Genomic DNA, 25,961 nt, shown 5'->3' with positions numbered 1-25,961 from the left:
CTATTTCTTATAGTTGCCTCCCCAGCGAGACCGTAAGCCCCATGGATGCCCAGGTCCATTGTTGGTGCCATACCTCATTCTGGTGCCTAGGACAGCGGTGCCTAGGACAGCGCCAGGCTCCAAGCAGGCACCGGTCCATGTCTGTTGAATGGGGCCCTCTGTCATAACGGCGTGTAGTGATACTGAACACACGGCTCTGTCCCTGCGCTTCCCTCGCCTCTTGAGAGCACGAGCACTTCCCAGGGTCTCTGTAGCCTCAGGTGAGGATTTTGACCTTTCAGAATCCCGAGGTTCAGGAACTCCTTCTCCCTGCAGGTAGAAGCAGCAAAGAAAGCCTACCACGCAGCGTGCAAAGAGGAGAAGTTGGCGATATCGCGCGAGAGCAATAGCAAAGTGGACCCATCCCTGAACCCTGAACAGCTTAAGAAATTGCAAGACAAAGTAGAAAAGTGCAAGCAAGATGTCCTTAAGGTAAATCATGCACATCTCTTCCCGTGGTGAGTGCACCGCCTCTCCCGCTTGTGTATCTGGCTCATGGGAGCCTCTGCCGCTGCTTGGCTGCCTGGGTGGAGAGAGGGATACACAGTCACACGCATTCCTGCCCTCAGAGGGCCTCTCCAGAGCCCACTGTGCCCGCCTCAGGATTCCTGTGCTCGGGGGTAGGGTGCTGGGCAGCTGTGGTGGCTGTGGGCAGAGAGCGGGAAAGAACGCTTGTGCAGGACACGGAGGTGTGAAGAGCCCAGCGGGAACTGATGTATGAGCTGATGTGAGGGTTTTGAGGACCAAATTGCCAGTGGCCTTGAGAGTCAGGCAAGGTAAGGAGCTTGAGATGCTGCTGATGGAACCACTGCAAGAAGGGAGGGCAGAGGTGTGGCGGACCAGGCCGTTTAGAGCGATTGCTCTGGTGTGGAAGCGAGTCCCATGGAGGGTGGAGGCTGGTGCGCTGGGCCGCAGGGAGCTCAGGGCCTGGAGCAGGAGGGTTTTTCTGGCGGCCTCAGCAGTGAGGGCCCCAAAGAGGTGTGGGCAGCGGCTGCAGGAGCTTGGGTGGTGGGGCAGGTGCTCTCAGCCAAGAAGAGACTGAACAGGCAGTGTGGCTTCTGGGTGCCATCGTGTCTTCCACTGTGAAGGGGGCTCTCCCCACCTCCCCCTGCAGTGGATTAGGGAGAAGATCAAACAGGATATTGATGAAGGGCTCCTCAGATGCAGGTGGGCTTCTGCCTGGAAGGTCTGGGTCACAGGACTTAAACACAAGCCAGCAACTTGTGATTGAATAGTTCCCAGGAAGTGGGCTGGGCCTGTGCCTGGCCTCCAGCTTCCAGCCTCTCCATCTGCTTTTCTCTGGGGGGGAGAGAGAGGCTGCTACTGTCAAGGGACTTGAGGGGTGCAAAGGAAATAGATCAGGGTGCTTCTTAGATGCAGGTCACAGCTCCTCACCGTGCTTATTCCTTATAAAAGTCACCCACAGCGGCTGGTGTAATATTGTCACTTGATAAGTAAGTCCGGCTGCTGCTGAATTCCGAAGTGGTGGGGAGGGACTCAAGCCATGAGGACCCGCGTGGCACAGAGCCTGGCTCGCCTCCTCTTGGTGGTGACCCTCCCTCTGTGGTGTCTGCGTTTTCTTGTAGACCAAAGAGAAGTACGAGAAGTCCCTGAAGGAGCTGGACCAGAGCACCCCCCAGTACATGGAGAACATGGAGCAGGTGTTCGAGCAGTGCCAGCAGTTTGAGGAGAAGCGTCTGCGCTTCTTCCGGGAAGTTCTGCTTGAGGTTCAGAAGCACCTAGACCTGTCCAATGTGTCCAGGTGGGTGTCCTGCTAGCCACAGAGCACGTCGCAGTGAAGTCAGCGGAAGGTTGCTTTTGAGCAAAGCTCAGTCACTGGTCTCCAGATATGGAGTGGCAGTGGTTGGTCAGGTGAAGTTCCCCTGCCCAGGGCGAGCCCCTCTGCTGAGCCTGTCGCCGCTGCTCGCAGCAGCTGGTCACTGGCCTGAGCCCCACGGCCCCATTCTGCACAATGAGGGGCCTGCTCTACCAGCTCTGTGTGCAGTACTGGGTCTACACACGGGGCAGGCTGCGGCTCAGACTGGCTACAGTTGGTGGATTTGAAGTCAGCCCGATGCAAGTACAGCATTTCCGGGCTGGCATGCCCTGCCCCCATGACGTTCTGACCTTGAGGCCCCTTATAAGTCCTCTCTGTCCAGACTAGCTGGCTGCCAGCTCGGTCCTAGACTTCTCAGTGGTCCTAGGCCCGGACAGCACAGCCCCTCGGAGACTCAGATCTGAATTGTGCTGGGAGACGGGGAAGCCTTTTCTGCACTTCTCTGTCTCTGGTCCCATGATGCCTTTGTTCAGGCAGAGGTCTGGGCAACCCTGGACATAGACTTCTGCCATCCACAGAGCAGTGCTTGTTACCAGGAAATTACGTTCCCTGTGTCTCCTGTATAAAACAACAAAAGCAACAATTATTGCACAGCTACCCTGCCACCATTTAATTCATCTTATGACAGTCTAAAGTAGGTGGCATTGTCTTATTGCTGAGGCGGCTGACGCTGGGTGAGGTTAAGTGACTTGCCTGAGGCCACACAGCTGGCTGGGGCAGGGCTGGGCTCCTCTCTGTGTAGAATAGCTCCCACACTAGAGTGCTTGTGTGAGTGCTTGTGCTAGGTTAGCATGCAGGCCTTGCTTAGCTTTCCAGGCCACTCTGGCCAGTAGATGGTGTAGTAGTGTCTTGGGGCTGCTGTAACAAAATACACAAACTGGGTGTTTCCCTCATCACAAGTCTGTTCTCTCTCTCCTGGAGCTGGAAGTCTACGGCCCAGGTGTCGGCAGGGCAGGCTCCCCCAGCAGTTCTAGCAGGGTCTTCCTGTCGATGCCAGCTTGTGGTGTCCGCTGTCAACCCTCGGCCTTCCTAAGCTGTAGACCAGGGGTCCTCAAACTTTTTAAACGGGGCCAGTTCACTGTCCCTCAGACCGTTGGAGGGCTGGACTATAGTTTTTAAAATAAAACTATGAACAAATTCCTATGCACACTGCACATGTCTTATTTTAAAGTAAAACAACAAAACGGGAACAAATACAGTATTTGTATTTGCATGTGGCCCGCGGGCCGGAGTTTGAGGACCCCTGCTGTAGACCGTCACCTCAGTCACATGGCCGTCTTCTCCCAAGGTGGTCTCACACGGTCTTCCCTCTCCGTGGCTGTGTCCAAATCCCCCCTTTTTAATAAAAAGATGTCCATAGATTAGGGCCCACCCTAATGACCTAATTTTAACTTGATTTCCTCTGTAAAGACGCTGTGTCCAAAGAAGGTAACACTCTGAGGTGCTGGGGGTTAGGACTTCAACATCTTTTGGATTCAACCCCTAATAGATGGTATTGTGCCCACTCCACGGAGGAGGAGACTGAGGTCTAGGGAGGGTAAATGACCTCCAGCCGTAAAGGTTAGGAGTGACCCATAGTGACACATACTCCTGTTCGACGTGGTCAGCTTCTTGGGAAAGCGAGCTGCTGTGAGCTGTCCAGCAGGAGGCGTCCCCGCTTCTGAAGGGACGAGGAGGAACTTTTCCGACACTGGATTCTGGAGCTGGTTAAGTGGGACCACCCGGCTGATGGCCTGTGTGGCCCAGATGCCGGTGTTTTCTGTATTACCCGGTACAGACAAAGCCAGGTTGCCCCGTGGTGATTGAAAACTGGCTTGTTAGAAGCCGGAGCTGTGGCTTCCACACCGTTGTTGGTGGTCATCTGTGCATGTTGAGGCTGGATGACCACCCAGCCGAGCCAGGGCAGGGAGTCCTGGTCCCAGTGTGAAGTCAGCTGTGGACACTGGAGACCTCGGTGCCCGTTGTGGCAGGCACTGGGCTGGGATGAGTGTGGCCGTCCCTGCCTTCCAAGAGTCACGCTTCTTTCTGATTTAGCTACAAAACCATTTACCGTGAACTGGAGCAGAGCCTCAAAGCTGCCGACGCGGTGGAGGACCTGAGGTGGTTCAGAGCCAACCACGGGCCGGGCATGTCCATGAACTGGCCACAGTTTGAGGTAGGAGGAGGCTGCACCCGGGACCCCCTTGGCCCGGCCGGGGCTGGGCCCACGGGTCGAGTCATGCACTGTCTTTCTCGTTCCAACTCCACCTTGGCCTTGGCCCTGCTCATGAGGCAGCTGTTACGCAGCTGCGCTCGAAGGCAAGCGGATGTCTAATTTTGTGGGGCCTCTGGCGTTGCGGAAGGGCCTGAATCTCGAGGGACGGTGCAGTTATGCCCTTTCTCGCTAAGAACTTTGGTCACCTGTTGACATTGGCGTTTCCTCAGGGCGAGTCCCGGGAGCTGCAGGACGTGCAGGCCCCCCCGACCCCCAGTTCCCTGCCCCACCTGGGCTGTCCGGGGCGAGCAGTCACAGTGCACACCAGCCTGCGGGCCACGGCACCAGCTCAGCTGCCTCGGTCCGGGCCTGAAGGGAGCGTGGGCTCAGTGTGGCGCTCTTCTTCCCCTTCACACTTTTCCTTGTTTCAGACAGTAAATTGGGGTTCAGGGTTAACTGTCCTCTTTCCCCATTTTCATGGGTCTGAGCCTTCCAATGTCTTTACGTGCAAAATGCCTGGGGATCTCAGACTCTTCCCGCCCGAGGATGGGGTTGCCAGGCCCCCGCCCGCCTGCCCCGCCTGGACGGTAGCAGAGGCGGCCGTGGGCACTGGTCCTGCTCCCTGCTCTCCGAGGGCGGGATTCTCCCCTCGCGGTGGAGCAGGGCCTCTCCCGGGAGGATGTTGGAAGCGACTCTCTCTCGGACTCGGGGGAGTGGCTTCCCCCGATTCAGTGCAGCGAGAGTCTAGGTGCGGTGAGGTCCCGCCTCACCACTTACCAGCTGTGGGGTGATGAGCAAGTCATTTGCCCTTTTTGTGACTCAGTTTCCCCAAGTCTAAAATGTGGTGTGGACAATAGCTGTCTCCTCGGGTGCCGGCTTAGGCCCATCTTAGCCTGCAGTTGCTGAGTCCTCACATGTGTGCCTGTGTTTTCTGGAGCTTCTCAAGGAAGCTTCTTCAGATGACAGAAGGGCCCCTGCCGCTGAGCACCCCTCCCCCGCACCATTTTTAGGACACTTCCCAACAGGAAGCCAAGAGCAGGCTGTGCCCCTTCCTCAGGCCCTGGGACAGAACAGGCCTGGGGCCGTTCTGAGTGTAAGGGACCTGGAGGAGAAAGAAGGCCCAGCCTCCCCCCCCGCCACTCCCCGCCCCCCCCCCCCAATGACTCAGTGGGAAGAAGTGGGTTGAAGACGTGTCTTGTGCACACAGCACCCACCCCATCCCTCCCCCCTCTCCTTAGGGTTGCCTGTCAGTGTCAGCACCCAAACAGCAGAATGGCCTGGGAAGGAAGACTTGACAGGCTGTCTCCTGGGCGGGGGGGTGGGGGGGGTGTGGGCGAGCCCCTGGGTGGCCCTTCTCTCTGCGGATCCGGGACCAGCGCCCACACGGGCGGATCATGCTTATCTTTCTCTAATGAAATGATTTGTTTTGTTTTCCATGCCACGAGGATGAAGTAAGTTACTGTTTATGGCTAACTCATTGAATCCCAAACCTCCCGCGGCGTGTGCAGCCCCGGGGTCTGTGTGCCCACAGCCTGGTTCTGGAAGCGTGTGCTGGCCCTGCCTGCCAGTCAGGCTGGGCTTGAGCACATCGGCCGCAGGCCACCAGGCAGGACAGACTTACATCCCAAGGTCACTGAGGGGACTCGGGTTCCAGCCGAGTTCTGAGCCATCTTCTTCCAGTTGAGCAGTAATAGACAAGTGGGTGCCTGAGCCCCCACTAACTCTGTGGAAAAGTAACTGTTTCTTTCTGGGTCTCGGTTTCCTCCTCTGAGCCACTGTTAGACTTGGGATTTCTAAGATGGCATCGAACCGTAAGATCCTGTAGCTGCACGTGAGCAACGCGGGGGACGCGGTGGCACCAAGCGCTGGCTCAGTTAACGCTGTTTGATAATGGGTGCTGTCGGGAGGGGGGAACCGCGTCAGCCATGTGCGCACGTGCGTTTCTGGAGAGTCCTGCTACAGCCCCTTCCTCCCCTCCCCTGCTCTGCGTTTTCCAGGGCATTTGCTAAAATGGTTCATTTCCTGGGAAAGAGTGGACCTCTGGGAGATAGGTGCATGGAATAGGAATAGCAAAGCGTGCCAGGGGAGGGGGCCGCTCCTGGGAGACTTGAGTGATCACTTAGCTTATCTGCCCCTTTGGTGGTGCAGGGCCCCCCAGCCCGCGGTGTTATTTGCACCCCAGGGTTTTGTTTCCTCATTGCAGACGTGCTCAGGTCCAGTGTCGGGCACAGTCAGCTCTGAGGGCCAAGCCTCTGCCCATGCCTTAGACTGATGTGGCCTCACACAAATGAACTCCTGGGTTCTCTCCTTCGGTGCCTGTGCACAGGAGTGGTCTGCAGACATGAATCGGACCCTCAGCCGGAGAGAGAAGAAGAAGCCCACTGACGGCGTCACCCTGACAGGCATCAACCAGACGGGCGACCAGGCTCTGCAGAACAAGCCCAGCAGGTGGGTGTGGGCAGCCTCCATCCCTGGGCCCTCTGCACGGGCCAGGACACCCGCCCGCAGCTTGGGCACCTAGGCGTGTCCCCAGTGGGGCTTCACAGGGTCCCCTTGGGCATCTGAGTTCGGTGAGTTCTGTGGGCCGGCCTCAGGGCACCTCTGGGGAGGGTCATCTGTCCAGCGGTGCTGGAGCTGCAGAAGGATCAGAGCGGGAGCCCTGGCCACACATGCTTTGGGCCCCAAGTGAAGGGAGAAGCTGATCGGTGCTGGTCATGTGTGTCCCAGTGGTGCCCACAGGCAGGTGGAGGTCACATCATCTCCTCCGGGCTGCTTCAGGCATCTGGCCAGGTTTGCACTTCTCCCAGGCTGTATGCGGGTACCGGGGAGGATGGGGGGGGGGGGGGGGCGCGTTGTCAGGTGTCCCCTTTCTGAAATCACCTCTTTGCTGAGAGCCTTGGTTATTTCTCATTGTTTGGGTAGAAGAGGTGGCCCTGAGGTCATGAGGCCTTCTGGACAGTGCATGCTAGACAAGGCCTGTCCTCACCACAGATTCCCATCAGATAAGCACTGGCCCACTGCAGAGCTGTGGCTGCAGGCGGCCCTCCCTGGGAGCCGTGCCCGGCCGGCCGAGGCCTCCATCACACCGAGGGATGATGCATCGCGTGGTGATGATGCATCACATGATCGTGGCTTCCAAGGCCTGTCTGTAGCCCCAGACACCGAAGCCCCCGCCCGAACCCCCTCCCTCCCGGGCAGACGTGGCCTGTCATCTTCCAGCTGCTTTGTCACCATCTGGGCAGATGGGCGTGGTTAAGTGAGTAGAGCAGTAAGCACCATCTCCAGGATCATGCCAGCACCTGTGTGATGGGGTGGGGTGGGAAGGATGAGTTACCACCCCAGGGAGTGCCTTGGCTGCCGTACAAATTCAGCTGCCCAGGACCAATCCCCTCTCGGGAAGTCAGAGAAAGGTGCCAAGGAGGGAGGAGGGCCTGGTGGTCTCAGACACGTGGCCCAGGTGTAGGCAGCGGGCAGGCTGGGGTCCAGTGCCCTCCACCAGGCCTGAAGTCGGTGAGGTCATGGGTCACTCCGGTGGCATTTGAAGCATTTCTTCCCCTCCCCTCTCCATCTCTGAGCCGTCTATCCAGAACTTTGAGTGTCTGCTCCACGCAGCCTGGACTTGGCGAGAGGTGGTGCTGGCCGCCGGAGCCTGTCCTGGGACTTGGTGTCTGGCCCATCAGCTCAGAGTTACACGGGGTGCCTGGCTCTCGGGGCCTATCTTCTCTACCATCTGCCCTGCGCTCGGCACCTGCAGTCCCTACATCCCGTCGCCCCTGGCTGCCAGCCCTCAGGCCAGGCGTGGGTCTAGTTTCTCTCTGGCCCTCCCAGGCCTGGCACACAGTAGGCAGTGGACATAGTTGTAAGATGGGTTTTCTCTCTCCACAGCACAAAAGGGGTTCTTCCTTCCTAGACAGGGCTGTTGAGCGGCTCCCATGCTGCGTTTGGAAGCTCCAGGCCCAGAAGACCCTTTAGTAGTCAGAGGAGGGGTGCGCTGTGCTGTGGGGTTCACAGAGCTCTGGGAGCCTCCCTCCTCTCATCCCACAGGCTGAGCGCCATGGCTGTCTGGCCAGCCAGCTCCCAGGATGGGGAGGACTGGACAGAACCCCCATGTTCTCCCCCCAGGGCTCTGATGCATGGATGGAAATGCAAGTCTGTCCTCTTCGACCAGCGGTTCCCAACCTGTGGGTCGCGACCCTTTGGTGGTCGAACGACCCTTTCACAGGGGTCACCTAAGACCATCCTGCATATCAGATATTTAAATTATGATTCATAACAGTAGCAACATTACAGTTACGAAGTGGCAATGAAAATAATTTTATGGTTGGGTCACAACATGAGGAACTGTATTTAAAGGGCCAGAAGGTTGAGAACCACTGTCTTAGACACTTTGTGTGTTTACAACCAAAGTATCGCCAATATTTTGCTGAAACTACTTTCTGCTCATACAACATATTCCTTCCATCTGACTTGTGCCTTTAGCCCCTGGCCCTGTGACCTGCAGCTGGGAGCACCCGGGACCTCAGGGGCTGCCACGCTGGGGTCCCCTGAAAGCTCTCTCTCTCCCCATAGCGACCTTAGTGTCCCGAGCGTCCCCACACGGTCAGCGCAGTCACTGTCCAGCTACAACCCCTTCGAGGATGAGGACGACACGGGGAGCACCGTCAGTGAGAAGGAGGACATTAAGGCCAAAAAGTTGGTGAACAGACGTTTCCCTCCGGTTTTCACCTCGCTCGCTCTGTCTTTCTCCTTCTCTCTGTCCAGGGTCTCGGCCCCTTGGCCCTGAAAGCAATGCATGAGGCCCGCAGGCGGTGGCCCGGCTGCCAGCTGTGGACAGTCTCTGGCTTTTCAGTTTCGCAGGGAGGGGGGCACCAGTTAACCTGTGGTTGCTTTTCTCTGTCCTCCATTAACCGTAGTCAAGGCCTCTGCACAGGAAGACAGGTCGCGGGTGGCGCTGCTGGAGCTGCGGCCCTGCCTCTGCCGGGAGCTGGTGCGGGTCCGGCAGGGAGCCTGCCGCGCTGTGATGCTGAGGGGCCGTGCTCCTGCGGAAGGAGTCCTCAGCCAGCCAGGGCCTCCTGCCTCTGGCAGCCCCATGCTCAGGGCCCCGGCTTCCCCCTTTCTTGCAGCGTGAGCAGCTACGAGAAGACGCAGAGCTACCCCACTGACTGGTCCGACGACGAGTCTAACAACCCGTTCTCCTCCACGGATGCCAATGGGGACTCCAACCCGTTCGATGAGGACGCCACCTCGGGGACGGAAGTGCGGGTCCGGGCCCTTTACGACTATGAGGGGCAGGAGCATGACGAGCTGAGCTTCAAGGCTGGTAGGTGGCTCCCCGTTGGCATCTGGAAGAATGCTGCCAACCAAGGCTGCTAAATCCCTGCTAGTTTCAAGTGTTGGGTCCCCCCACTTGAAGAGTAGCAGATGCTTGCCTGGCTGGTGTAGCTCAGTGGTTGAGCATTGATCTGTGAACCCAGGAGGTCACAGTTTGATTCCTGGTCAGATGCTCGGATTGTGGGCTTGATCCCCAGTAGGGGGCGTGTAGGAGGCAGCCGATCAATGGTTCTCTCTCATCATTGATATTTCTATCTCTCCCTCTCCCTTCCTCTCTGAAATCAGTAAAAATATATATATATTTTTAAAATGTAGCAGATGCTCAAGGCCAGAGCTTAGCAGGTAGTGAGGTGCCTGTGCCTTTGCTAAGATGGGACCTCCAGCTGGGCGAGGCCTGGGCACCACAGGCACTGGAGCAGGAGATGCTGGTCGCCAGGACCACCCAGCCGCCCCCCCCCCCCCAAACATCTCGAGCACCGTCCCGCAGTCCCCTAGGGAAGCCTTTCTCCACTGGCCCCCTGGCGGTGCCGCCTTGCCCAGACCTGAGGGCATTGGTGTGCCCTGGGCAGCAGAGGTTCGCCTTAGGGGCGCACCTCTCACACTCTCCCTATAGCCATGCTGTGTTCCCCTTTACCACCGACACAGCTCTGTTGCCAAGAGCTGAAACCTCGGTTTTACGGCACAGGCTGCATCTTGACCTCAGGACGCTGCGTGCATTTTCTAGCCTGTGTCTTTTTTATTCTCTCTTTTATTTTTATTATTTTTAAATCTTTATTGTTGAAAGTATTACATGTCCCCTTTCTCCCCCTATCGACTACCTCCAGCCCACACCCACCCCCCTCCCCAAGCCCTCACCACCCCACTGAGTCCCTGGGTTATGCATGTATGTATACAAGGGCTTTCGTTAATTGCCTCCCACCCACCCACCCTCCCCCACATTCCCTCCGAGATTCCGCACTCTGTTCCATGCTTCCATGTCTCTGGATCCACTCCGTTCATCAGTTTATTTTGTTAATTAGATTCCATGTATGAGTTGGGCCCAGAGTGGGGCTAAGATTGAGGGGGTCAGTGTGTCACATGCCTCCTCACCAAGACCCCTCTGTCTTTGTCCTGCAGGGGATGAGCTGACCAAGATAGAGGACGAGGATGAGCAGGGCTGGTGCAAGGGACGCTTGGACAATGGACAGGTTGGCCTGTACCCAGCAAATTACGTCGAAGCGATCCAGTGACAGCCCAGTGGGCTGGCTGGCGGAGGGGTGCGGTCCCAGGAACTCCGTTAGCCATCGGCCTGGGCAGCACTCCGGCAGCTCCAGCCGGCAGTGGCGTCCACTCCTTTTCCTGCAGAAGATGATGGTTCCATTGCTCTTGGCTTCATGGTGTCTCTTGAAGACAGACGAGCCGGTCATTTCACCTGGGACTTGGCAGCCTTTCCACAGTGCAGTTGGAGGGATCTGAGCACCGGAAGACGCAGTACACGACATCCCGTCCTTGCCCACACCCGCTCCCCACTCCCCGCTCAGTGTGCATGTGGCTTATCATGGATCTGAATATTCCTGGCTTGTCTTTCCGCCTCTCCTCCGCGTCTGGTGGGTTACCCTGATTCTTGTTCCACCAACTTCTTTCTCTGATGCGCTTCTCACCCGTAACTTAAATGAACAAAATGCCATTTTCTGAGGTCTTTAATTTAAGACTGTATACAGTTGTACTTTGTTGTACCTGTTAATCCATTCATTTAGGCTTAAGTTATGGCACAGATTGCCATATACCAGGCATGAGAGGTGGTACCTCTGCTTCCGTGTTGAGCTGTTACTTGCCCACCACTGCCTGGGGCCGCCTGGCCCATTCAGATAGGGCGTGTGAGGCGGGAGATCACAGTAGAGAATGGGAGCACGTGTGGCTGGGTTTCTACTGTGAATGTGGGTGTCAGAAATAACTATAGTACTCCCCGAAGTCTCCATATTTAAAAACTATTTCCACCCTCTTCGTGCTTAAAACTTTACTCTTGCAAATGAATAGTTCTGTCAGTGATGTGGAAGGCTAAACTGAAAAAGACTAGCTTTTCAGGCACAAGCACCTGTAGATCAAGACACTTTACGTGGGACTGTCATGTCCTGGTGTATCTATATATATTATTTGATATTCAGAGAATCTAAAGAGCTTGTCTACTGTTTTCATGAGATTTTAAAGGCTCTTGACAGTGGATTTAATTTGTAAACTGCTTGAAGACCGTGGCCTTGGGCCCCAGGCCTGGCTGGTGGGCTGGGTGGGCCTTCTCCAGGCTTGGACGTGGGCCAGGGCCCTCGGGCCCTGGAAGTGGACACTGCCGGAGGGAAGTTCGTGCCACGGGCCAGCTGCAGGCCCACTGCTCACTCGCCTTCGTCCCTCCGTAGCAGAGCACTACGTGCTCCGGGCCTCTTAGCAGCTGCGGATTCCCGTCATCGTGTCCCTCCTGAGCCAACAGAAGCTGGGCCTCACCCACAGCACCAGGGTCTCTTCGGAGCGTCCTTGGTCATCAGGGAGCAGACGTGGCAGGAAGCTACACTGTAATCAGGTGGGGAGGGGGGGAAAGCTTTTATTTTGTGTATCAGACGTTGGAGAAATGGCTGCCGCCATATAAGCTATGCATTTACTCATGTTCCAGTGAGCGCGACGTCTTGCTTGGAAGTGGATGTGTGTATGTGTTTATCTTGAAGACTTACCAGCAGAAATCCTCATTCCTTTGCTACAGATTACCAAAAATTGTCAAGTCTTTTCAGTTCAGGAGTTTCTTTAAATGTATAGTATTTTAGGGAAAAGAATCAATAAACTATTGATCTTGTGAGTGTGATGGTCTCTGTGCCATGCGTGTACCTCATGCTCACATCAGCACGTGGGCGTGTCTGTCGCACTTACCAGCTTTGGGGCCGGGTGAGATCCCAGGCAGGCTGCTGCCCAAGGGCCGTGTCCCCGTCCCACTGCCCCTGCTGCATCAGAGGTGGTGGAATTGGAGGCACCTGAGCCCCTCGGGGTTTCTCTTTCCCCAAAACCTGCTGCTGTGTGGCCTGGGCTTCCCCAGTGTAGGGGCTTCCCTGAGCCCATTTCCTGAGCACCTGCTGCACGCTGGGCCCTGTCTGCTCTTGCACCACCTGCACAGAGCGTGTGTCCATCTCCCAACACCTGGGAGTGGGTGAGTCTCCCCATTTCCCTTTGACACCGCAAGGAACAGGCTCCAAGGGCGACTCACCTGAGGAGGCCCAGCGGCCCGTACCCCGAGTCACATCCCCTCGGAGCCCTCCATGCTCACGTGGGCGAAGTGAGGAAAAACGCCCGAGTGAGATGAGAAAGATGAGACGGCTGCGCGGCCACCATCAGCAAACCTGGTGAAGCCGCGGAAAAGCACCCACCTGGGCACCGGGCTCTCGGAGCCAGGAGTGAGGTAGCAGCTGCCAGTGCAGTGTCAGTGCCCGGCTCATGAGTCTGTCACCTAGTCGCCTGGTCTGATGGGTGATGGGGCTCCTGCTCTCCACTTCTGAGGAGTTGGGGCCCCCTGGAACTGCCCGCTGCCACGGGGAGAGGTAGGACAGGGTGCAGGGAGGGCCCAGAGCAGGCAGGCTCCGGGGCACCTGGTGAGCTCATGCATGGTACTCCAGCCCGTGGGGAGGTGGGAATCACCCCGTTTTGCAGAAGAGGACACAAGGCCCGGGAACTCCAGTGAATTGCCCACAGTCCCCCGACGGAACTAATTCAAACCGCATCTGTAGGATTCTTAAGGGCAGCCCCTTCCCGGGTCCCTCCACTGACTGATAAAGAGCAGGAGTGTGAGCAGAGGAATCCTCAAAAGTCGGACGAAACAACCTCTGCTCAGCGAGGCCCTTTTCTCAGCCTGTCATTTCCAGAGCCCCCGCAAGGCATCCTGAGGGCCCTCCCTGCCCACCTGCCCACTCCTGTCCTGGCCCTTAACTGCCCCCTCTGGGCCTCCGTTTCCCCAGGAAGAGTGGTGCCTGCCTTCCCAGTTGGAGGGTCCGAGTAAGGAGGGAAAGGCCACAGGAACCCAGGAGTGAGCGACACCCCCCTCTCCTTCCCCGGCCAGGACTCTGGCATCCTTGGCCATCTTCCATACAAGGCCACTAAGTCCTCTTGCCCACTCCATCCTTTCCCTCCCACAGCCACGGCCCGGGCCAAGCTGCCCCTTCTCCCCACTGGATCATGGCTGTGTCTACACCACCCTTGCTTGCCCTCCAGGCATTACCAGGAAACAAACCAGAGGGACTGGGCCACCTGCATCAGACCCGGCAGGTGGCGGTTTGAAGTCTGGTGCCCAACTGCAAACCTCAGGTGCCATTGTCTAACCACTGGTTCTCAAACGCCCGGAGGGCCTGTTACAGCCCCGCTTGCGAGGCCCATCCCAGCGTTTCTGAGTCACTAGGCTGCAATCTAACAAGTCCCCAGGAGATGTTGACCCAGGACCACACTTTGAGAACCACTGATCCAAATAGCAAGTCAGAGGTACCCAAATGCCAGCCATCTCCGTGCTCCTTGATTTGTTCCGATGACCAGGGAGAGTTGGTGGCAGCTACAGAGAGGTGTCCCACCAGGGTCAGAGGGGCACCTGTGTCACTGATGAGGCGCCTGTACTCAGGCAAGTCCCCTCATCTCCCTGACCTTCAGTTTCCTCATCTGGAAAAGGATTCCTGTCTTCCCCTGTTCATGACCAACTGAGGTCAAGGGTGTAAAAGTGCTTGTTATGAAGGTCCCCTCAACCCCAACACCATCCCACCTCGAGCTGATGATAACCAAAGTGTGCAGACCCCAGGTGAGACGCCACGTCTTCCCCAACCAGGAACAGCATGAATGCTGCCTCCAAGTCATAGACTCAGCCATGTATGAAACTGTATGTAAGAAGGCTGGATTTTCCACACCGAAATCGGACAAAACATTTTGTTTCTTCGCTAAAAGTTAATGACAGTTTTACACAGGCATAAAAATGAAGTCAATAATGAAGAGCATGGACTGTGAGCTCATATTTCCTTCACTTACACTTGGTGCCAACTGTGTGACCTTAAGTAGCTGTGTGACCTTCAGCGTACTTACTTGGTTTGCTCATCTATAAAATGGGAATAATAGTAGCAAGCATTTGTATTTCACTTGGTGACAGGCCCTGTTCTAAACTCTAACATTTATTAACTTGTTCAATCCTCACAGCAGTCCCATGAACTAGGTAAATATTATTACTCCTATTTTTGTTATTAATCCTCATCCAAGTATACTTTTTCCCCATTTATTTAATTTTTGGAGAAAGTGGGAGGGAGAGAGGAGTGGAGAGAGAGAGAGAGAGAGAGAGAGAAACATCAATGTGAGAGACACATCAATTGGTTGCCTCCCACAGGCACTCTGATCAGGGCTGAGGATGGAACCTGCAACCCAGGTACATTCCCTTGACCAGGAATCAAACCCTTGACCCTTCTGTGCTTGGGTTGATTCTCTAACCACTGAACATACAGGTCAGGGCTATTATTCCTGTTTTCATAGACGAGGAAGCTGAGGCACAGAGAAGTTAGGTAACTTGCTGAAGGTGTAGGTGTGACAGCTACCACACAGCTGATCTGGATTCAGAGGCAGGGCCTGCCCACTAGGCTGCGCTGTTGGGCGATGAGGGCACAGGCCTCAGAGGACAAGGAGGTGCCTGCTCCCAGTGGTGCTCTTTAAGTGATGCCTACCAGGACCGGAGCTGCCTGACCTGAGCCCTCCTCCATGCTCTGGGCACCTCATCACAGCGCTCTCCCTGCTCCCTCGAAGCTGCTGGTATGACTGTCTCCCCCACTGACTAGCAACCTTGTCTCTCCAGCCCAAACTAAAAGGAAAAAATGAAATCAATTTCGGGCCAATCAGTGAGACTCAGATTACATATGCTCCTTGACTTAGGATGGGGTTCCGTCCTGATAAACCCATCGCAAGTTGAAAGTGTCCTAAGTCAACGATGCATTTATTGTAAATTATATGATGGTCTAACCATTATGCTGTACACCTGAAACTAATATATTGAATGTAATAGAAAAAAGTTACGTAGAAGTTAAAAAAAGAAAATGCATTTCATACATCTAATCTACTGAACATTACAGCTTAGCCCAGCCGGTTTCTACTGAGCACCTATCACTTTCACACCATCATGAAGTCAGAAACTTGAAAAATTTTAAGTCAAACCATCATATATTGATGGCATATTGGTTTAAGCTTCTTCAAATCCTTTGTGGAAAGGACTGGGAAATGGAGAGCGGAAGGAGCAGATGACACAGGAACTACAGGGAGGGCATCACTCTTTTTGAGCAAAGGATAACTAACACCAGCTGCCAATGGGCTAAAACTCCGATGAGCAAAGGACACAGTTTGGCAGCTGATGCCGCGACCACAGTCCCAGAAACCTGAGTGCCCAGCCAAGAGACATGAAGGTAAAAAGCCCTGCGCCCAAGGGCATTCGGTCACCAAAGCGACGAGGGCTGCAAGCAAACTGTGGGCAGCTCACTGGCCACTTTGGAGTCAAGCTAACCAGGCCCCTCAGTTGTAAAAGGAACAAAAATTCAGATGAATATTTAGAAACTAAGAAAAGCATTCAGAAAAACTTTAAAGTCACCCATGGTGCTGCCTTCCAGAGGTAACACTGCTGACATTCTGGGGGACTAGTTTTTCTTGTCTTTTTTCCTCTTCACACCCATGGGCGCACACTTTGTGGTCGTTGTCATCAATGTGTCTGTGTTTTACGAAGTTGGGGTCATGTTGTTACTGCAGTTTGGTATCCTGCTTCTCCTCTTAACATTCATTTTTATTTATTTTTTTAATATTATTGATTTTTCACAGAGAGGAAGGGAGAGAGACAGAGAGCCAGAAACATCGATGAGAGAGAAACATCGATCAGCTGCCTCCTGCACACCCCCCACTGGGGATGTGCCTGCAACCCAGGTACATGCCCTTGACCGGAATCGAACCTGGGACCCTTCAGTCCGCAAGCTGACGCTCTATCCACTGAGCCAAACCGGTTTCGGCTCCTCTTAACATTTAATCACAAGCATTTTCTCCTGACCCCGAAGACGCTGAGCATTGGCTTTCTCCCACTTCTTTTCTCGTTTTTGCAGGTATACTTTACACACAGCAAAGGGCACTGCACTGCACGTACAGTTCTACAAGTTCTCATGCAGACGGTTGTGTAACCACTACCACAGTCAAGACACACAACTGCCCCATCATCCCAACAGAGAGGACTAGAGACTGAAGTTAGCAGTAGTCACCCTTGACAATGGGCACACTTCTGTCAGCTCACTAGTGTAGGGACTGATAACACAGGTAGCAGTCCAGTCTGGTTTTGTCACTGTGCTCTTTATCTCCAGGGCACCTTAGGGTTAAAGCTCCTGTAGCGGTGGCTGGGGGAACCTAGTGCTTAGCGTGTGGGCTGGGGGCCAGAGTCATCTACTGCCGTGCTTGTCCCGCCTCCTGTGGCAGGCTGCTGCTGCTTCTGACCTAGTGCCAGGCTCGTGGACGTGTAGGTGGAGGTTCTCTGTGGTCCTGGTCCAGCCTCAGTCTCAGGTCTTGTGGGTCTGGGGCTTGAGGTGGGGCTTTCTCAACATGTCTGCCCGCTTCCTGGTGACAGCAAACCTCTGTGCGGTGTCTGATTGACCTTGGTTGGGACTTTCCTCTCTCTTCCAGTGGTAGCAAACCTCTGTTGGGTATTGATTAAATCTGAGCCCAGCCGAAACCGGTTTGGCTCAGTGGATAGAGCGTCGGCCTGTGGACTGAAAGGTCCCACGTTCGATTCCGGTCAAGGGCATGTACCTGGGTTGCGGGCACATCCCCAGTAGGAGATGTGCAGGAGGCAGCTGATCGATGTTTCTCTCTCATCGATGTTTCTAACTATCTCTCTCCCTTCCTCTCTGTAAAAAATCAATAAAATATATTTAAAAAAAAAATCTGAGCCCAAAGTGTTTCCTGACGTCCCCCTCACCCCCAGCAATAGAGGGATTTCACTTCTGTCCTTCCCCCTGCAGCCATGACACTTTGTTAACCCTTTTAAAGTTAGAGGATTCCTCTCCTCCTGTGGATTTGGTATTACTGGAGTTTGTCTCTTCCTTTCCTGGCAGAAATGCACCTTTGCGGCTACCCTGAGGGAGGGAGAGTTTGCCGCTTTTGCTTTCCAGGAGAGAAGGCAAGTGGGTGGGGGTTTGCGCCTGTCCCCCAACAGGTGCATGCCTGCCCCACAGGGGTTTTTCTCCACTCGTTCTGTCTCCATCTGTCTTGTGAAGAAAGAATTCCGGTGGAGGTTTATGGAAAAGAGCTTGTGAGTGAATGCAAGTCCCTTCGTATCTGAGGCCCCCAGCTCCGCCAAACTGGCATGCTAGCTCACACCTGGCCTTTAAGAATTCGTTAAAATTTTAGGTGATTTCCTTGCGCCCACTTGAATGGCAGCCACTTCTTTCTCCGTGCTCTGCCAAAGGTGAGGGGGTTCTACGTTCCATCCCTTTTTGGAGAGTCCCGTCTCTCGCGGAATTGTTTGCTTGGTTGCTTTGCAACCTCAGCTCTCTGAGGAGGCTCAAGAGAGGGTATGGTTTTGTAGATCATCAGCCTTTTCTCCTTACGATGTGGGCAGTGATTGAGGACCTTCGTGCTTATACATTCTAAGCCCACACCAAAATCTTCACTGAGTGCGTACTACATGCCTGGCATTGTTCTAGATGCCGGGGGCAGGGCGGGAGACCGAACGGGTCTGATCTCATGAAATGTATAGCCAACCGAAGGGAGGCAGATCTATTTACCTATTATAGTATCAGGGGGTAATAAGTGCTCCGAAGAACACTGAAGCAGATGAGCTAAAAGACAACAATGGTATTTGCCCCTTCGCTTATGCCTGCCTATTAGGGCAGACACGGTCTACACTGCATCGCCCTGTTTTCCTTCTCAGGGATCTGGGTTGGAGAGCTGAGTGCACAGGCCCGCCCTAATCTGATACATAACTTGGTAAGATTTCAGCTCCACGCGGTAAGTGGGACCATCATGCCCAACAGAAAGGGCAGGACTGTTTCTTGTGAACATGCCAGGTGTTCTGTTTAAAGCCAGACACAAAACACAGGGGTATCTATTTTGACACAATACAAAGAAGACCTTCCCAAGAGTCACAGCTGCCTGCGAAAATATAGCTAAAATATAGCGCGGGCCTGTGCCAGCCGCAACGACGCCCCTCCTGGGGGAGGTTCCAGCCTGTTCCGGGCCAGCCCCCAGCGTCCCCTGGGGTGTCCAGCCGGGCAGGTGAGGGGCGCCATCCAGGCCCAAGAACAGAAGCCCGCCGCCAGGCTTTCCCGGGAGCTGCTCTCCTGCAGCTCAGCACCGAGTCCTTGCCTCGCCCTGGAACAGATGCAACGCCCGGACCCGGACCCGGACCCGGACCCGGGGATCGGAGGGAGGCGGCTGCATGCACTCGGCGCCAACGTGTTGCATTTGACTCCAAAACCTCTCCTCTTTCCCCGCGCCAGCCAGCCGCAGGCGACACTTCCTGGTGCAGAAGAGGCGACGTTGTCCGCGGTCAAACCTTCCCGGCTGGCGATGGGGGCCAAGCGGATGCAGCCGGGAGGCGGCGGGATGGCGCGCTTCTTGCCTGTTCTCACCCGTCCGACGGAGCAATCCTGCCTCGTGAGAGCTGTTCTCTCTCCCTGACCTGAGACCCAAACTGACACTTTAAGAAAGTCACTTTCCGTGCGGAAAGCTCCCACCCAGCGCAGAAAGTTAGGGGACTAACGAAAACCGGGCGTCTGGACTCGAGTCCCCTCTCCCGGGCGCCGGAAACGGCGGGTAGGCCCCTCCCCCTCAAGTTCCCTCCTTTGCCACCTGGAGTGACCGGCTCTGCCGCTCTCACGGGACGAGGTGAGAGGATCTTGGCCCAGAAAGCAGCAGCCCGTTCCAGAAATGGCAACCCACCCGCCGGAATGGCGGGGCTCCGAAGGCCGTGCGCCGGGGAGCGAACCCCCCCCCACACCCAGGCCCAGGGTCACCGCCCCACGGCCAGGCGCCGATGACGAAAGAGGACCTGGAAAAGGCGAGCGGGCCTCCTGCGCATGCGCGTGTAGCGTCGGTGGGCGGGGTCTGGGTGGGCGGGGCCATCGGTACAGCTAAGCCGGGCCTTAGAGGACAGCGGCGCGTGCGCTCCGTTGGGGGCGGGGCCTGGGGCGGGGCCTGGGCCGTCACGCGCAGCCCCGCCCCCTGGGCCGTAGCCTGGCTCCGGGAGGCGGCAACCGCTCCAGATCAGCCCTTCCCCTTCGGCTGGGGCAGCCGCGCCTCGGTTTCCCGGCGACGATGGGGGACCCCAGCAAGCAGGACATCCTGGCCGTCCTCAAGCGCCTCCGCTCGGTGCCCACCAACAAGGTAACGGCCGCCGGGCGCGTTCGGCCGGCTCGGCATCCCTGCCCGACCCCGCGGGCGGCCCCTGCGACGCCAGTGTCCGCGGCCGCGGGAGGAGGAGCCGGCCCGGCCTGTGACACGTCGCACTTGCGGCCGTGGCAGCTGGGCCTCTCCCGGGTCCTCGAACCGCGCGCCGCCCCCCAGCCTCGGCGAGGGAGGAGCGGGGAAGGGGCACCGAGGCCGCGGGCGGGGCGGGCCGCCGGGGGTCCTGGGGGCGGGGAGTCCTAGGGGCCGGGGGCGGACACATGGGTTCCTGACACCGGGCGGAGGAGCCCGCACGGGGACGCGGGCGGCCGAGTGGACACTGAGTTCCCGAGAGCCGGGACGAGCTTGGGGGTCCCGGAGCGGGCCGGGAGGGTACCCCGCGCTCCGGGGAGTGGGGCGGGCCCGCAGGCCACCTGGGACGCGGCTGGGACGCGTGCACTGGGTCAGAACCCCCGCTGGTAGCCCTGGGCCTTGAGGGGCGCTCGCTCGCCCCCTCCCCACCCTCGAACGGACCCTTCAGGTTCCTGGGGGCGCCTGTGGGAGCCCCTCTGCCTCCCTGGGTCCTGGACGGCAGCTGCCGCGCTCCGGTCTGATGGAGCTGCCCAGGCCTGTGCGTGGCTCCCAGCTCGCTCCTCTTTCTAAGAAACCCCAACACAGACGCTCCCCTCCCTTCCCTTTGCGTCTCCCTGGAGAGAGGGGTTCCTTTTCCCACCTCCGGAGGCTGCCCCCTCCCGGCCCCCGGGCCCCTTACAACTTTTGGAGACTTTACAACTTTTGGAGACCGGCTGGAGGTGTGATGACGCATTGGGCTGCGGTGACTCCCTCTTCGGGGATCACAGGTCCGGCTCACAGGTCCGAGTGGCACCTGGAGAGTGCAAAGGGCTGTCCCGTCAGCGTGGACTCTCTCCTCTCCTCCTGTGACTGTCCTGCCGGGCCCCATGGTCACCTCCCACGTAAACAGCTGTTAAGGAGCATGGCCATGAGCCACGACCTGATGGCACAGGGAGTTCCTGAGTTTTACAGTAGTTAGATGTCTTCTTTTACATCTCGATGGTGGAGGGGAGCTCATCATTCTACAGCCTTTCCAGGAGCAAGAAAGGAAACGATTTATTAAAGCGACGTCTGAGGAAGGGAAGTCAGGAGGAGGAAGCCTCCAGTGCCAGCTTCTCGGCTGTTCCCCTGGATGTTCCAGTTGAGAGTCACCTGTTTTGGTCTGCTGTCCCTCAGAAGCGGAACATGGTTCTCTTTGATGGAATTCATCCAAGGGAAGGTGCTCTTAAAAAAGAGGACGTCAGTGCCTTTCTGCCAGGAGGCACGTGGAGGGACACGCCCGGGCACACCTGTGCGTGGTTGTGCGGACCTGCCGCTTTCTAACTGTCGCCTCGGGCAGGCCACTTGGTCACTTATTTGTGCTTTATTTTCCTCATCTGAAACCGGACATGATCTAACTCAGGGGTTATTGTGAGGATTAAGCGAGAACATCCCAGAAAAGCCTTCTGAGCAGTACCTGCAATCGCTAGTCTTCAACACGTGCCAGCTGTTTTCGTTATTTTTATTATGAACAACACACCTAGGGGACACTTTCTAGTCTGTAATAGGACTAATAAAAGCGCTGAGCAAAAATACTTCCTGGCAATGTTCCACAGCGCCTGCTACACTTCGCGATGAAGACTTTTATCTGATCGTTAGTAACAGTTTCCTAAACAAAGATGAAAACTAGTTTTAACTAGTGGATGAGTTGGGTGACAATAAGCATTTTCAAAACAGGTTCTAAAGAGCAGCTCTGAGATACACGAGACAGAAAAACGACTCGGTTTACTTTCAGCATGTGGTATCCAGTTTCCTCCCCTCTGTGTGGACCCCAGGTTTTAACTCAAGGGTCAGTTTCCTCGTTTGTGAACTCCTTCCTGAAGCTTCGCTGTTCCTTGTTTTTTCATTGATTGTTTGAGTGACTCATTCAACAAATATCCACTGAGCACCTGCGTGTGCTGGGCACGGTCCGGAGCAGTGAGGGGCACTGGTTCCCTCACAAAAGCGGCTCCTGCCTCAGGGAGCGGATGGTCCGTGCAGACCGCGGGCCCAGGCCCCGAGGTGGCATTTCTTAGCTGTGATACTTCCTCACTCCTTCATTTTCTCTAAAATGGGGATCAAAGCCGCGCTACCTAATTCTGGGGAACGCGGAATGAGAATGCGGGCCCTCGTTTGAAAGTATTAAGAATTTTGAGATGAGACAGCAGAGCCCTGACCACCCACAGCCGGCTGAGTGCGGGCCTGTGGGACTGCGCCGATGACACCCTCCCTGGAAGGGCCCGAGGGCCACAGCAGCACCTTCCCAGGTTGTTGTGGAGCTCAGTTGGCCAGCGGCAGTGCCTGGCAGGAGTAAACACTCAGCATTAGCTATTATTTCTGTAGCGACTGTTCTCATCATTAGGCAGAGCAAGTGGTTAGTCAAAACTATTTCTTTGTCATCACTGTAACAGCTGATCTTCTGCTTGGAAAAGCAGGTCTCAGCTCTGACCGCATATCAAGACCCAGCACAACCCCTGTTCTCAAAGCACAGGCTCGGGCTCCAGCCGGGCCACCACGGCGGCATTGTGAGAACCGGACTTGTATTTCCAACTGCCTCCCGACTGCCAGGCCCTCAGGTCCCACTCACAACGCCTTGCCTTCCACCCTCCAAACTGCCCCAATACCTGTATTTGCGTTTAGGCCACTTTGTGCCAGGCCGGTGCTCAGCTCAGCTGATAAGACAGACTGGGCCCCCCCCCAACCCCCCCGTGGGGCTGCATTCTAGCAACCCCTCGTCTCAGGTTGGGGGGCGGGGCAGGAGGACGCTGAAGTCACCTAGTTAGAAACCCGTGCTCTCCCCCGGAGCCAGCCTCTTGGCCCCTGTCTAGGGAACTTTTTGCATCCTGTCCTTGCTTGCTGAGATCCAACCTGGTAACTAATTGGCTTGCCCACTAGACTGCTAGTCCGTGGGCTCCGGACACGCGCACCTTGCACCAGGTACATGCACACTGTCCGTTGAGTGAGTGAGGGATACAAATGGCCTCTCGTAGAGGGACAGCACCTTTGGCACGACGAGTCCCATGGAAAGGGATGCCTTACTCTAAAAGCTTTTACCACATGATTTCTGAATTTCCATGCCCTTCTCTCCCTAAGGCCAGCACGAGCCTGGCAATGAGTAGGAGCTCAGCAAGTGTCTGTGGAACCAGTGATGCCATCTACTTCTTAATACCCCAGTGCCTGCCCCGTGTCTGGTACCAGTACCATTGGAGTGAGTGAGTGCCTGGTACCTTTCATGTCAATTGCATCCCTCCCCATCCCCACAATTCATGCGGGCTGAATGTGAGTCTGCCCTGAGGGGCTTTGGAAAACCCACTCATGTTTTTGTTCTTGTATTGCCCTCAAAAGGCCAGATGCCAGGTCTTTTTTATGATTACTAGAGGCCTGATGCACAACATTCATGCCCTGGGGGTGGGGGTCCCTCAGCCTGGCCTGTGCTCTCTCGCAGTTCAGGACCCCTCTCGCGCAGTCCAGGGCTCTCTCAGGCCGGGACCCCTCGCTCCTTACCACGTGCCTGCGGAGAGGCACCCACCACCTCTGCTGCGCTCACCAGCCATGAGCCTGGCTTCTGGCTGAGCCGCACACCCCCTGTGGGAGCGCACGACCACCAGGGGGCAGCTCCTGCATTGAGCGTCTGCCTCTTGGTGGTCAGCGTGTATCATAGCAACCATTCTTTCCCTGTTCGTCAATTTGCATATTATGGTTTTATTATATAGGATAGGATAGTTGGGACAATCTTCACATAGGTGGCTCTGCCTATAAAGTGTATCTAAAGTGTGGGTGCTTTTTTCTGGGGGAAAAAATTTAAAACAATTCCATTTGTGGAATGTTACTGTCCTGTAGTTCTGACTTTAATTGTGTTAATTTCCATGACAAACACTGCATATTTTAAAGTACTTTTACCCTCCTGTTATCAGATGAATGTTTGGCGTCAGTCAGTGTTGGGGAAGGAAGGCTGGGGTCTCCTGCGGCCGCGGTCATCCGAAAGCTGGGGTTTTCACCCCCAAGAGCGTCATGTAGTGCTCCGTCGGCCCACTCTGCACTGGCTGTGGGCCTCAGGGCCTCCGTTCCTCCCCACTTGAGCCTCTCCCCTGGGCTGCCCGAGGGTCCTTAAGACGCGGCAGCTGGCTTCCCCCAGAGCCAGTGATCCAAGAGAGAGGGCAAGAGAGAGAAGGGAAGTCATGGCGTCTTTTATAACCTGCTCGCACAGACCGCCCTGAAAGTGAGGGTGGGCTTCCCCAGGGAGTGAACACCAGCGGGGGGCTCACTGGGCACCTTGGAGTCTGGCCCCCACGCTCTCCTCCTCCGGCCGAGGAGAGACGTGTGCACAACACCTGCCTCCGGTCCAGGCCGCTGTCCGGGGCAGTGCGGCCTGAGTGTCCCCGCAGGGCCTCCGCGTCGTGTTCATTTACCTGCTCGGTAGGACCTGTGAATGCTTCATGGACAGGTGATGTTTGAGATACACACCTGAGTTCTCTTCGCTTCCCGCACTGCAGAGTATTATAATAGACTCAGAATTGTATAACATATAATTCATGTGTTGTAGTAATATAATTCTATTAACATATAATTAAAATAATAATGAAAGAAATAGAAATTTGAGGTTTTTATTTTATTAACCTTAGGGAGTGAGAGAGCGAGAGAGATCGACTTCTTGTTCCACGTGGTTATGCGTTCATTGGCTGATTCTTGCATGTGCCCTGACTGGAGGGTGACCCCACAACCTGGGCATATTGGGTTCTAACCGCCTTAGCTACCTGGCCAGGGTCAAATTTCAGGTTTTAAAAATCTAGGTGAGATAGTTTCTATTCCCCAGTTTAAATTGTAAAAGTTAAGCAGTTTTCCAGCTAACTCATATATTGTGCCCTGTGGGAGGGCTCACTTGGCCACTATAAAGTAATTAATAGTCGACTTTTCACATTTTCTCTCAGGTGTGTTTTGATTGTGGCGCCAAAAACCCCAGCTGGGCAAGCATAACGTATGGGGTGTTTCTTTGCATTGACTGCTCGGGGTCACACCGGTCACTTGGGGTCCACTTGAGTTTCATTCGGTAAGTGAATCTGTCCCCGTGGGGGTGGGAGGGTGCAGCGTCACATGGAGCTCTTCCCCCTTTTTCCGTTACTTTTCCTTTGACATCAAGTAAAATGAGAGGTTGGCTATGAGTTATGGAGATTTAAGTGATATAGCTAAGTAAACTGGGCAAGCGAGCTGGCTTCTGTTGAGTTTCTGTGACATCGAGCTCTGTGTCGGAGGCATGAGGCCGTGGCACGGACCATCAGGATGGAGGGCTTGAGACAGCATCTCCTTTCCCTTGTGATCTGACAACAGCAGTTAGAAACCCGTGCTCTGCCCCGGAGCCAGGCTTCCGACCATCTGGGGGCGCTCTCAGACCTGCCTGCGCTGGGCTGTGCACACCTCATCTCTGCCGTCACCTCCGTCCATGGGGCCATTTCCTGCGCAGGGTTTTGCCACTTACTGCCCTTCTAGACTCTTCTTGAGATCACCAATGCCTCTTGGCCCCTGTCTAGGGAACTTTTTGCATCCTGTCCTTGCTTTCTGAGATCCACCTGGTAACTAATGGGCTTGCCCACTAGACTGCTGGTCTGTGGGCTCCGGACACGCCCGCTTTGTGTGCGCCAGGTACACGCACACTGTCCGCTAAGGGAGGGATACAGATGGCCTCCCGTGGAGGGGCCCGCTGAGGCACTCCCCATGGGTCCACCCTACACCCCGTCAGGTGGAGAGCTAATGTCAGGGTTCCAGCACAATCCTACAGCTCTGGCTCCCAGGCCGCTGATACCACAAAGCCTGAGTGATGGTTTTTGTTTGCATTTTCGTGGCAGTTTCAAATGCTTATACTATGAACATCTTTCTTCTCTTTCCATCTAAAGTTTTGGGCTGCATTGGCTCCTTCTGACAAGTTCCTGTCTTCCACTCACACGGTATGGAAGTAGCCTGGCTGGGGCTTTGGTGTGCAAGAGAGAAAGGTGCCCCCTCTGGACACACACAGCCCCACAGTCCAGTGGGAGGTGGCAAGTGCCCTGGTGTGAGGTAGAAGAAACAGAAGAATATAGGAAATAATAAAAATAGCCATAG

General features: G+C 55.6%; 2 protein-coding genes across 13 annotated transcripts in view; both read left to right on the top strand.

Annotated features, from left to right (window-relative positions):
• Window positions 1-12,222, top strand: part of PACSIN2 (protein kinase C and casein kinase substrate in neurons 2) — a 114,475-nt gene extending 102,253 nt beyond the window's left edge. For 7 of the 11 annotated variants that reach the window (XM_081083455.1, XM_081083450.1, XM_081083459.1 and 4 more), the window contains 6 exons: window positions 316-471; window positions 1,626-1,801; window positions 3,911-4,031; window positions 6,397-6,518; window positions 9,194-9,390; window positions 10,518-12,222. In XM_081083455.1, coding sequence (XP_080939581.1) covers window positions 316-471; window positions 1,626-1,801; window positions 3,911-4,031; window positions 6,397-6,518; window positions 9,194-9,390; window positions 10,518-10,630 — 885 coding nt within the window. In that variant the 3' untranslated portion in view covers window positions 10,631-12,222. Of the gene's footprint in view, window positions 1-315; window positions 472-1,625; window positions 1,802-3,910; window positions 4,032-6,396; window positions 6,519-8,639; window positions 8,763-9,193; window positions 9,391-10,517 lie in introns of all 11 variants that reach the window. The other 4 variants (XM_081083449.1, XM_081083454.1, XM_081083452.1 and 1 more) reach the window with 1 other exon arrangement.
• Window positions 12,223-19,636: 7,414 nt separating this feature from the next.
• ARFGAP3 (ARF GTPase activating protein 3) overlaps window positions 19,637-25,961 on the top strand; it is a gene marked incomplete at its 5' end in the record, with an annotated part of 46,041 nt that continues 39,716 nt past the window's right edge. Inside the window, 2 exons of one of the 2 annotated variants that reach the window (XM_081081442.1) lie at window positions 19,637-19,778; window positions 24,797-24,915. In XM_081081442.1, coding sequence (XP_080937568.1) covers window positions 19,710-19,778; window positions 24,797-24,915 — 188 coding nt within the window. The remainder of the gene's footprint in view (window positions 19,779-24,796; window positions 24,916-25,961) is intronic. The other variant, XM_081081443.1, reaches the window with a different exon arrangement.

Source organism: Myotis nattereri, assembly GCF_964212035.1.
Source record: "Myotis nattereri genome assembly, chromosome: 2".
NCBI classification, from domain to species: domain Eukaryota; kingdom Metazoa; phylum Chordata; class Mammalia; order Chiroptera; family Vespertilionidae; genus Myotis; species Myotis nattereri.
The sequence above is the reverse complement of the archived record's forward strand: the minus strand, read 5'-3'. Positions and strand labels throughout refer to the sequence as shown.